Raw genomic sequence first — 12,044 nt, 5'->3', positions numbered from 1 at the left:
AAGAATTGTTTCTCTTTGCAGATGAAACTTTACAAGTTACATTGGGACTATAAATCTTCCTGAATCTGCAGGCAATCTGGAGAAAGAGCTAAATGATGCAAATTTGGACCACTGCCCCACTTACCCACATTTACAACTGGTACTTCACAAGAAATATATGGCTGGTTTGCTTCTGAAATTTCACACTGCTTCTCACCTCCTTCACCACTCCACGGTTCGTGACATAACACAATGCAGATCTGTACACCTGTACATCTCAGAAACCTGAGAATAAGAGCCTTCTTCACTGAACTGATTTTCAGAGAGTTCTGTTCACCATTTCAGCCACACTGAACAGTGTGGGGGACCTGTGATTGGCAGAGCTCAGTACAGAATTCCAGCCTGCTTAGAGCAGTTCACACTATGGTGGTTCACCACTCAGTGTTGCACACTTCCAACATTATCACTTAAGTAAATTATATTCCTCTAATAGAGATGGTTTATATTTTGTGCAAATCAGTCCCAGATTTGTAAAAGGCACAGACTAAAGTATCCCATGATGCTGTCTTGCAACACAGGACAGCAAGACCAAAACCACACAAGTATTTCCAGCTGAGCGCTTATCTTTCTGCATGCCTCCCCTTATGATGAGGCACAGTGCCTCATGAAAGGCTTGCAGAAGGAAACTGCTGAAGAATTTAACAACTACAGTTCAATGTCTGCATACAAGTCTTTACGATGTTAAACTGCTGAACAGGGTATTTCCAGAAGTAACTCAATGGATGAAGTTTTTAAGATAAGCGTAACCGAAAAACCAACCAACCATAAAAAAGACCTTCCAGACACCTGGACACTTGACCCAACTTGCCATACTTGCCAGCAAAGTCTGAGCACAGGGTAAGACACTGATAAATATCTGCACAAGTGTACGTTTATCTGTCCTATCAGCATCTGTTTTTATCACAGCAATGCCTGATTATCACTTCTACTCAGTTTTAGCCCCCTGTGGATCACTGGCTTACTACTAGAAACCAGTGCTCACTCACTTTGTATTAAACAATACTCCCATGCTTCTAGTTTCAAAGTGCTAAAATTTATTAAGAATCTTCACTTACTTTTCCTGCGATGCTGCTACCTTCCCATATTATTAAGCCTTCCCAGCAAACAGCCCATATTTTCTTTCTAAATGTTGGGCTCTCCTTCCAAGTAATGCCTCCACCAATGAAACAAGTTGCTCTTTGTTATTACTCTGACTCTTGCCTCTCTTTAACAACTGTTTATGAAGGCTACCAGCACCACATTTCCCTTTCTGTGCTCCCCAAAAAGGTATTTCTGATGTGAGTTGGTCACATCAACTCTCACACCAGGATCTTGCCTAAATGGTCGCTCCCTCTCTTTTAACGACTTTACTGATTCTGCCCAGGCACTGGACACCTGGATTACTTGCCAAGTTTATTTTAGTTATATTCCATTAAAAAAAAGAAGAAAAAAAAAAAAAAGCTTCATTTTTCCCTGCATGCCTTCCCCACAGTGAAAGAATTTCTGCAGTCCCAGCATCTCTCCTACAAGAATACTCGCCTTCTTCCTTTGTGGTGGGTTCTGGGGAGCAGATCGGACGCCTTCACAAGCCCTCTCACCGCAGGGAGACATGGATCCATGCGCTGCCTCTTTAAGCAGTCCTGACTCATGTCTGCTGAAATATCCTTCAGAAGGAGAGCTGCAGCATCCTGCTTCCGAATTCACTGGCTTCCTGTCTCCCAGACACGCAGATCCCCGCAACAAGCCATCCACACGTGGCATAGCGTTCAATGGGGAAAAGGCATACATTAAATTAAACTCTGTCCGAAAAGCCTGATCAGAGCTTCGTAGCAGCATCTGTGCTTCCCCACTTTTTCCTGGGAAGTTTGTCTCTGAAGTAGAGTTTATGGAAGGTTGTGGAGCCAGATCAGAGGATCCAAAGCTGAGCAGCGACGGCCGTTCCGGGCAGGTGTTTGCACTGGAATCCACGTCAGATCGGAGGCAGAGCTACAAAATCCAGGAAGGCCACAGGATGGGGTGGGAAGTCAGGAAAAGGATCAGGATCAGGCAGGGATGGGGAGAGAAACGTCAGTCAGAAAACATTCTGTACTATGCGAACTTCCTGCTTTCCAGCTTTTTGTTTTTAATCACCCTCTTGACACTGTGCTGCACTGTTCTGTTTGTTCTAGAAGGGAATGACCGGCACTAAACAGTAACACAGTTTAGCTGCCTAGTCCAAGATGCCCTTTCTCCCTTTAAAAGTCTTAATGCAGCAGAGGGCAAGACTCAGCATTATCCCCTGTCCAGTCAATGAAGGGAAAAAAAGCATCTTTGATCACCCGAAATGTCCCAAAGCTGACATTAACAGTTCATGCTAGCTAGGTTCGCTCTCAGGAAAAACAGAAGAGATTTGGTGTCCATCTGCTGTTTTATTGGCCAAGTTCTTGAATGCCCTAAGTCAACCACCACCGACTCCCTAACAATATGATGCCCAGAATCCCCAAAGCATTTGTTTTCACATCTCTTTCTCAGCAATCTCTAACAATAGTCCATTCATTAAATTTATACTGCGTTTCCACATTTTACATTCTCTAACAAAGGCGTAACGGCGTCATCTTTGCACTGTCACAGTTTCTGAACACTAGGGGCTGACACAATGGTATATCCATTGTACTACTTTAAGTGCCAAAAAACCTCCCAGGCAAAGGAATAAATGATGCTCTCCTTCACCGTGTTGTCGGGATCTCAGACAATGAACATAACTGACACGTCTTCATGCTCTTTGCAGGACTACAGTGCTTAGCCAAAACACAGCAGCACCAGGCACCAGATCTGCCCCACTGCAGCTGCTGAAGTATTTTTCCCCTTGTATTACAGCCCCAGTAAGCTGCCACATTAGAGATGAATGCATATTTTCCACACAGTTTCAGACTATTTCACCTCATGTTTCACAACAGGCCAGCAGCTAAATAAAGTACTAGTATCTCATGCTTCCTCAATGTTTTAAGACTGCAAGTGAACAAGACGTAAATCAAGGCTGAAAAGGGCAGGTCAGGTGCCCCTACCCTGCCTCCACAGGCTAGTCTAAATAACCAGCCAACACTTCCCTATTTCTTCCCCAGGTGTCCTTTTGCTGCTGCTTAGTAAGTATCACACAGCACTTGTTTCCTGGGCTGGGGCTGATGCTATTTCCAACCTCACACCTCTTGCCTACATCTCAGAACTGAGGTATACCGGGTCTTTACATGATCTGTTTCCTACCAACGCCAACAAACGAATAATAAATTCCAGTCTTCAGTTAATTTCATTTTGCTTTGTTTTCTCTCTTGCGATAATCCTGAAAAACCTGCTCAGTCTTATCGCAACTAACGCTCCACCCTTGTCCCCAGCAGCCCAAACTTCTCATCCCTCCCATCTCACTGAAGCCTCAAATAAACACCAGCACACACGCTCTTCATCTCAAACACAACCGAGGCAGTGATACCCACCTCAGGTGACATGGACTCGGGTCTATGCGCAGGGGAACTCTCAGGGGAGGATACGTTCTGAAGGGAGGGAAAGCATCTTGTTATTCACATAGCTAAGCAGTCCAGAAGCAAAATGAAGTCAATTAAAAACAAGCACAGAGGTTAACAGTGGCTACTCTAAGCAAAGGCTATCCAGGAACTGGCCCACATTTAATGCTAACTCTGTCAAGTTCAGTGGTTTCTGTGGTTCTATGATTTCCCAGCAAGCCAGCAGTAGATCATCACCTGCTCACTCGAGGAGGCTTGTAAACCAATAAAAGAATCACTGTTGTTTCCTTCCCACCATGCTATACAGCCACAGGACTAAAGTACAAACCTTTGGATGAGTTTATTTTGTGAGACATACTCTCTCAAGTTAGAATGAAGAACAGAATGAAACAGACGTGACATTACAATAGACTTGTTATGAGAGAGCTGCATTTAGAGAAATGCGGAAATTCGAACAAAGCTGCCTATGGTCTAGAGGGAAAGAAGGTAAATGGGGCAAGCACACAGAAACACAGTGCAATACAGGCTTCTAACAGTGCAACCAACATGCTAAGGTGAGACTGAAAATCAGTGATTAGACTGTGGAGGCACACAGCAGTATTGCTCTGATCTGCCACCTCAACCACAGCAGAAGTAAGGACAATTTACAGTCCAGCTCTGTGCCTGAAACAGCCTTTCATCTCTCCTCAGCGCTCCACAATCTTCCCTGCTGACCTCCACAGATATGCCTTTCAGACATCTTACAAAAAAGAGTTCTCAAAGAAAATAATCAGAAGCACACTAAGCTAAAAATACCACAAAGGACTTTTTGCAAAGCAGATGAGGGAGCAAAAGAGTCTCCAATATAGAGCAGTCCGTCACTGCACAGAATTATTTTTAATAGTTTTAAATGCAGAGTCTGAGCAGCAGACTTTTTTTTTTTTGTTCAATTTTTTTAAATGAAAATATGCAATACTATAAGCTAAAAATAAACTACAAACAGCACAATTCCTATTCACATAAAGAAATGCAACACAAAATGGAAGTGGAAAGTCCTGGCAGATATCTCTCACTCAGAGCTGAGAGCAAGGAAATCCACCTAAACAGCCTGCTCAGTACTTCTGCACATAAGGAAGCTGTCATGAAATCAAAGGCACAGAGTATTGACTTGCTACACCAGCAAGAAAAAGGAGAAATGAAGAACGCAGGGGAAAGTGATGTAAAATATTTCTACCATATTTTGGATGATTAAAATCTGTCGAGGGAAAAAGAAGCTGAGGATGTGTCAGACAGCCTATGGAAACTGGAGCACTGTTACATTCTTTGGAAGAGACATGGAGGACTGGGAACCATATGGGCAATGAGAGATGAAGGAGGGAAGATGACTGAAGAACACTGAAGAGCCTGCAAAATATAGAGCCATAGAAATGAAGAAAAGAACCAATCTAATGTTAATGATGGGACGTGAGGGGAGGCTGGGCTGCTACAAGGTTTGAAATTTAATGGAGAAAGAAATTTGCTACAGACAGAAGTGGAGTAGAGGAAATAGGCAGCAGTGTGCCACCATAATGCTGCTCAGGAAGATAGCTGCATACTCAAAAAGGAAGGTGTGTCTAGTGCTACCTCTGTGGCATATCTTCCAGTTCCTCTCTTTTTGGCATTTCGAGCCTCCAGTTGGATTTACCTCAAACTGTAGTGGAGTATTGCAGCGACTAGCAGCCAGAGAAGGAATTGGTGAGAACATCACACCATAACCATTGCGACTTTCCTCCTCTCCTGGCACAGATGAGCAGGGCGTAGCCAGCTGTGGGCTCACTGAGCCAGGAACTGAAGGGATGGGAGGTGGAGGGGTGACAGGAGACAGAGGCCTCAGCAGCTTCTTAACGTTCTGCTCCATCAAGTAGCGAGACTTCCATTTCTTCAGGGGACTCAGCAAGTCTGAAAAGCAGAGTGAACTGAGGATAAGACTGGCCCACGACCAACTGCAAATCACACACCATCTCCTTTCCCTTGCTCCCAACCCAAACGGAGCCCATGAATCTCCAACACTGTCATGAAAGAAAATATTTCAATTAGTAGAAAAGAAGCCCAGGAGGGAGCTGGGGGCACAGGAGCCAGGAGAGTCAGAAGGAAATGTCAGTGTCACTGCTATGAACAAATCACAGGGAACAGTTTTCATTACTTGAACCCAATAGCTCAAGTTCAACCCTATATGCAACATCAATACAGTTCAAACATATTTTACTCCCACAAAAGATTAATCCCTTTCTGTAATATCCTTTTTGATGTGCAGTTAAAAAAACCCAACAAAACCCCAACAATTAAGTAAATCTTGCAGCTCAGTTGTTTGCTTCCTCAGGTACTGCTCAGGGATGTGCTTTTAATGGTTTTGGTGCTCTGGTCATTTCTCAGTAATTTAACTTTTCAATAATCCCTTTCTTATTATCTGCATGCTATCTAGCTTCCTGCCTGTCATTCTTGGAAAACTTATCACTGATCAGGTGGATCTTCTCAACTTCTTTCACTGCAGAAAGATTCAGGCAAAATACTTAACCATCCTGCTGCTTTTCTCACAGATTTGAGCTCCTCCATCTTTGAGATTGATTTGTTCATTACATACACGCCTCTCAGACTTTGCTACATCTTTCTGTAGTCAGCAGATATTTTGTCCACCTAACAGCATCCTGCTGAAAAGAGATTAAATTGTACTTCCCCTCCTACCACTGGACAAATGATTACATGACACTGGGGTCAATGACGCAAGATAAAGTGATTGTCCTTTCATAGGAAAATAGTGAGAAATTTAACACGCGATGCTCAAAGCTAGAATGTGTCTACAGAAACCTGAATGAATGGCAAAGGAACATTCTCACCTGTCAGAAAGATGCACCATGAAGCAGCAGCACACATTAAGATGCCAACCTGTATAACTGCCTTTGTTATTCGGCAGCTTCCCCCGCTTCACTCAAGTGCCCTCATGGTGCTCAGTACTCACCTGTGTCATCTTTGCAGATGCTGGAAGAACTGCTGTTCTCGTTACTTTGGTACAGACATTGGGTTCTGTTCTCTTGTGGAGCTGGTGAGGTCTGAGTCATCCCCTCTTCCAGGGCTTGTTTGATCCAGCGCTGAAACAGAACGAGACTACATAAACGTGCAACCCCTCCAGTGCCTTCTGTGCAATCCTGCAGGATGTACTTCAACTCCTACACTGTGTGCAGTGGGGCACACTGCTCACAACATGAGATTACCTTCTTCACACATACTAACAGCTACTGCGATGGATCTGACTACGTGCTTCTGATGAAATGTATACTAGGGACAAGTCTTCAATAATAACAAAAGTAAAAAACAAAAAAACAAATTATAAATAAAATTAAAATAGCTGGCAGCCAAGATCTATTAGAAACAAGCTTCATTAATAAAAATGAGTTGTCTGTTAAGGTATCTTAAAACCTTGTTTTTTGCAGAAAACTTGTTTCCTGCTAAGGAGCATGAGCACACTGCCTCACTAAGGCACATTAGAGCCTAATAGATTCTGCTCTAACAATTCCTCTGAGAAATGGCTGAGCTTAGTCACATAGTTCTTCCAGGACTGTGCTTGCTTCCAGGCAGAGAAAAAGAACAAAAACATCTGATAAAACACAAGCAGCAGTTTTCAAGGGGGTTGGAACAAAATAAAAAAAAGAAAAAGGCATCTTTTCTTCAGCTACTAATAAAAGAGATAAAAATCACAGTGGTCTTCAGAACATGGATGTGAACTTGAAGACTCATCAAATGAGCTGTTACAGTGGCTGTGCTAACTGCATGTCTTGATCCAAACCAACTCCTGATGGCAGGCAGGAAATCTTCAGTTACTTTATTATAAAAAATAAATACAAAATGGAAAACAAAAAGCTAATTCAGCCAAATGACAGGAGCCAAATTACCTGAGAGATTCACTTCACAAGTCTTTTATGCTCAGAGAAAGGTTTAAGACCATAACTTTGCTTTCCAGTAACCCAGTTAGTTCTTCTGTGCATCAGCAATGTGTCTTATCAGTTACACACACACAGTGCATGGTTCCTCAAGCTATCGTGGAAGCGTGTCAGAAACTCCGTGGTCACAACCCTCCAAGTGAAACAACTTTAAAGCAGAGGTGAAGAGCAGGTAACAGGATCTATTCTGATGGCCTTCATTGCCGTGCAGCAGACACTTCCTTTGTTCAAATCTATCTCAGTGAATTACACTGCAGCCACCACAAGGAGTGTGGAGTGCCAGCCAGTCATTGTGGAGCTCTGCTACCTCAAATGTGGCGTCTGATCTGCCAGCCAAGTCACTGTACGTGTGATGAATGTGAACATGCTACACAGTTCAGTTTCCCTGGTACAGGGAAGGTACAGACATTGGCATGCTTCGGACACAAGCTGAGATCAGCTTAGTTTTTTGGCACAGTTCTCTGTAGATTAAAGAAGAAGCCTACAGACAATCCAAGAAAATACACGTGATCTATTTGAGCAACCTTTACAAATCATCATTCCTGACTGAATAATCAAGAAGCAACAACAAAGATCAGATCATGGGAGAGTAATATCATCATCAAGTTCTGGAGCATTTCTAAACCTTAGCTAGCTGAAAAGGAGGTCTTCCTTGTGAGAGCTTTCTGAACATTCCTGAGCACGAGAAGCAGACTATTTCCTACATCTCCAGGCTGTCAGTAGCAGTGATAAAAACACCAACTGCTAGTAAGCAGTCTTTTCTGTGGAAAAACTGGGGAACTCCTATAAAGGAGATGAAAATCCTTATTAGAGCAGTTATAAATTATTTTATTTCAGAAAGTAGAAATCTATTAAAAAATCTGCAACATAGGCTCTGGACACTGAATCCTGCAATGTTTCACTAATTATTTAGGTAACAGAACAGGCAGTGTGCTTAAGTTTTCAGATGATGCCAGCCTAGGAGGAACAAGAACATGCTAGAAGACAGCATTCAACAATTTCTTAGCAAACTGGGAAATGGATGGGAAAAAAAAGGACACAGCTCAATACAGACTAGAAGAAAATACCATACAAAGCCAGAAACAATCACTTCCAAAATTATGGCCCTGAAAAAAAATATAGATTTTTTCTAACAAACGTGGTAAATCACAGACTGAACAGGTCTAAATCAACCCATCAAAAGAAAATTCAGTTGTCATACTGGGAAACACAAATAGGTATAGGCTACATGACACAAAGTAGCTTTCTGCTTTATTCAGCACTGAGAATGCCTGAGCTGCAAAACAACGTTCACTGACTTCAAAAAGACGTGGAGCAAATGAAAGAAGTCCATAGTGAGACTATTCCATTCTCTCCCAAGCAGTCACAACTACTGTATGACTAGAAAATAGCCAAAGGTAACAAAAGATGCATGGGAAGATTGCCCACAGAAGCAAACAGGACTTTGTTCCCATGAGTATATATGAACCATCAGAGCTATATCTATGAAGGAAATAATGAGACTTTTTTTTTTTCCCTAAGCATGTGTTAGAGTAAGGCAACAAACTAGCAGGAGGTGAGAATAGTGAAGTCCAAAACTGCTCTTTGGAATAACTCCCTCAAAAGAGGGCAAGGAAACTAGGACGTGTTTGAGAGCTACCAAGACTGCAAGATCAGAGAGGATTTCCATAAAGCTGCTCTCAGGTAATTAGTGATACAGGAACTGGAAAAGCCTCTGAGCAAAGCTGACAGGTGACAGGCAAGATGGATTCAGAAAGAAATGTGACTGAACTACTGTTTCCCTGCAGATGGGTAAATGCTAGCATTTGCTGGCCACATACCACCTCTGGAGAAACAAAGTACTCAGCTGGGCTCAGCTTAGGTTTCCTACAGGGCCACAAACAGACAGCTATTTTGTGATCCCAAAAAGAAAGCCATGGGCTTGCTCTTGTGAAAAGGCTCTGCTAAATAACACAGGCTCTCCAAAGAGAACAGAACCTGACTGAAGCACTGTATTCCCAAGGTGCTCTGGAACACTGTCCTGTCCCCACAGCACCAATCATCTTCTGACTGTGAAAGAAGTGAGGAAATGCATTCTAAAGGCAACAATTAAACCCCTCAAATTACGTATGCTAGATAATAAACAGCCACTATAAATGCAAAAATAAATGTTTCAAAGGGGATCACAGAACACTTCTGCTACAGTAGAAAGCAAGGATGAAGACTTGAACCCTGGGCAGGAGAGGGTCAGCAGTCACCACTTACAGACTGCCTCAAGACACCAGACAAGGCCAGCTCAGCAGGAATACATGGAAACAGGCTCAAAGAGAACAGGGCAGATTTACAATTGTGCCAGCAATAGCATGATGAGTATACAGCCCCCAGAGTAAGACATGAGCAAACATACCTTTTTACAGGAGCTGTAAATTCCATCCAACAGAAAGGGCCTTCGACGCCTCTCAGGGTTGAAAGGTGATCCAAAACGAATGTAGTGTTTAGGTGTGGTACAAATTAGCGGGGAGTGGATGAGACCTGGCAACATATTTAGAGTTGTTGCCAAAACTGTTGGGTCTGTAGTAATGCGCAGAGGGCATTCAATAGGGCACTCCTGCTTTTCTGCCTTGTCATTCAGCCATTCCGTAACAAGATACTGAAGGAGAAAACACACGTCAATGCAACTAGCACAGAGAAAGGAAAGGTGATATGGCACAAAGGCACACAGGAAAGCAATCTTGGGGTCAGCTCGTATGCTAAAACCTCCTTATATTCCTCAACAGGAAAGAACACAGCCACAACTTTGCTGCATCAGTTACAATTCTTATCTACTGCAGGCACAGCATTAATCCTGTTTTATAGGAGTAGCTCAATTTTACCTTAATTAATGTTATTAGAAGGTTTGCCTAGAATTTGACTGCCTTGTTCTAAGCCAGTTTCTAGCTGCAAGCCTAACTGTATTCATAGCTATTTATTTGTTCCCAGTACATTCTACCTTCTGCAAACTCTCATTTCCCTGAAAAACTTCTCCCAGCTTGCACATTTTAGTCTGCACATTTTCCTCTCAGTCTTCAGTTCTGCCAAGCTGAAAGCTAACCTATTCCATTTTGTTCTAAACAAATATCCCCCATCCTGCCATCCCCCCATCCATAAAAGATGCTGCCACTGATCTCCATACCCAATACACTGCTATGCTATTCTTAACTTATATTCTGCCTAACTCTTACTACATAATGGCTCAACTTTTCTCTCTTCATCCTCTTGACAGCATACACAAGAGAATCTCTACTACCTTTTGCAGGATGCAGTAACCTATAGTTAATTCTGGTGGCTTTATTTTGGTTTTTTTTTAAAGTAAGTCTCACTTCACCTCTGTGCTGTTTGATTTAATGTAAAATTTTTGGTTGACAGCCTTTTCCTCCTTGCTTCCAATACACTGAAAGCATGGAGAAAACTTCTCAAGACTGTATGCATGCAGTTCCTGGATTCTTTTCTCTGAGAATTGCCTAGCATCTCACAGATGACTGGGTAATACCTCAAGCTTAATGTGCCCACAAAGAGCATACTCTTTTCTTCAGCCTAGCTCTCTTCCTTACCACAGACATCACTTTTTGCTCTCTCAACCAGGGCTCACCCTCCACCACCCAATTCCTCATAATGACAATCCCCCTACAACCCTTTTGTCAGGAGCCCTCAAGCTGGAAGTGGTCACCTCCCCACAAAGATAAAGCTGTGCGATTTGTCTCTTTCTAGGCTCTTTGCTGTACCCAACAGTGAAACCATTCCTACTGCACCTCATTCAGCCTGCTGGTACCTAAGTTCTATGTAGACTAACTGCATTGATCTGCTAATCGTTTCTTGGTCTTTGTACAGCACTGAGCAGCCATCTGACTCATGATGAGGGCTCTTAGACACTACAAGAGAAAAAATAAAGCCAACGTAAAATCAGATCATTCTGAGTGTTCTGAAAAAGAGTTTCCCCTGAGCCAACTTTTTCCTAAAGACCACAAAACACCTACTTTTTCCCCGTCCAGTTTAAGCATTTGATCATATTTACCTTTTTAGTTTTGGGGTACTTCACTGCAGTCCGATTAGACTGAGAACCTGCAGCCAGGATAACAGTTGGGTCAGATCCCATCAACTGTCTGCCTTCTCCTGGACCTTCTACACTGGTGACATCTGTCGTGGTTACCAAGTTGGCAGTGCTTCCCTCCTCTGAGACAGTCTGTACAAGTTCAGCTTGCTGGGAATTGGCTTGTTTCTGTCTTCTCAGTCTTTGTGCTGAACTGGTCCGGTATCGAGAGAATCGACTTTTTGGTCGGGGCCTGGAGGGTTTTGCTGGAGCAGGCTTAGTAACTGTTTTTTCTGGGACAGCATCCTACAAAATAAATCGCCATTAGTCCAAGCACCATTAGGAGCCTTCTATTTCTCTTCCAAAAGACTGACACACACTACTGTTTTCTTTGCTGTGTTCTTAAGAGGTCAGCTAGTATACTGCGCTTCAGTAAGACAGCAGCATTATTCAACTTGCTATTTGTCTTAAGGCAACTATGCTCACCTCTAATCTGAGCTGGCAAGCATCATTCTAGGCAAGTATCTGTGAAAA

At 42.8% G+C, this 12,044-nt stretch overlaps 1 protein-coding gene across 3 annotated transcripts in view; it reads right to left on the bottom strand.

Annotated features, from left to right (window-relative positions):
• Positions 1–12,044, bottom strand: part of SETD5 (SET domain containing 5) — a 61,517-nt gene that overhangs the window by 8,939 nt on the left and 40,534 nt on the right. For all 3 annotated transcript variants that reach the window (XM_048957081.1, XM_048957082.1, XM_048957083.1), the window contains 6 exons: positions 11,496–11,816; positions 9,852–10,094; positions 6,487–6,616; positions 5,176–5,429; positions 3,486–3,542; positions 1,558–2,004 (listed from right to left, as the gene is read on the bottom strand). In XM_048957081.1, coding sequence (XP_048813038.1) covers positions 1,558–2,004; positions 3,486–3,542; positions 5,176–5,429; positions 6,487–6,616; positions 9,852–10,094; positions 11,496–11,816 — 1,452 coding nt within the window. The remainder of the gene's footprint in view (positions 1–1,557; positions 2,005–3,485; positions 3,543–5,175; positions 5,430–6,486; positions 6,617–9,851; positions 10,095–11,495; positions 11,817–12,044) is intronic.

Source organism: Lagopus muta, chromosome 11 (assembly GCF_023343835.1).
Source record: "Lagopus muta isolate bLagMut1 chromosome 11, bLagMut1 primary, whole genome shotgun sequence".
Classification (NCBI taxonomy): domain Eukaryota; kingdom Metazoa; phylum Chordata; class Aves; order Galliformes; family Phasianidae; genus Lagopus; species Lagopus muta.
The sequence above is the reverse complement of the archived record's forward strand: the minus strand, read 5'-3'. Positions and strand labels throughout refer to the sequence as shown.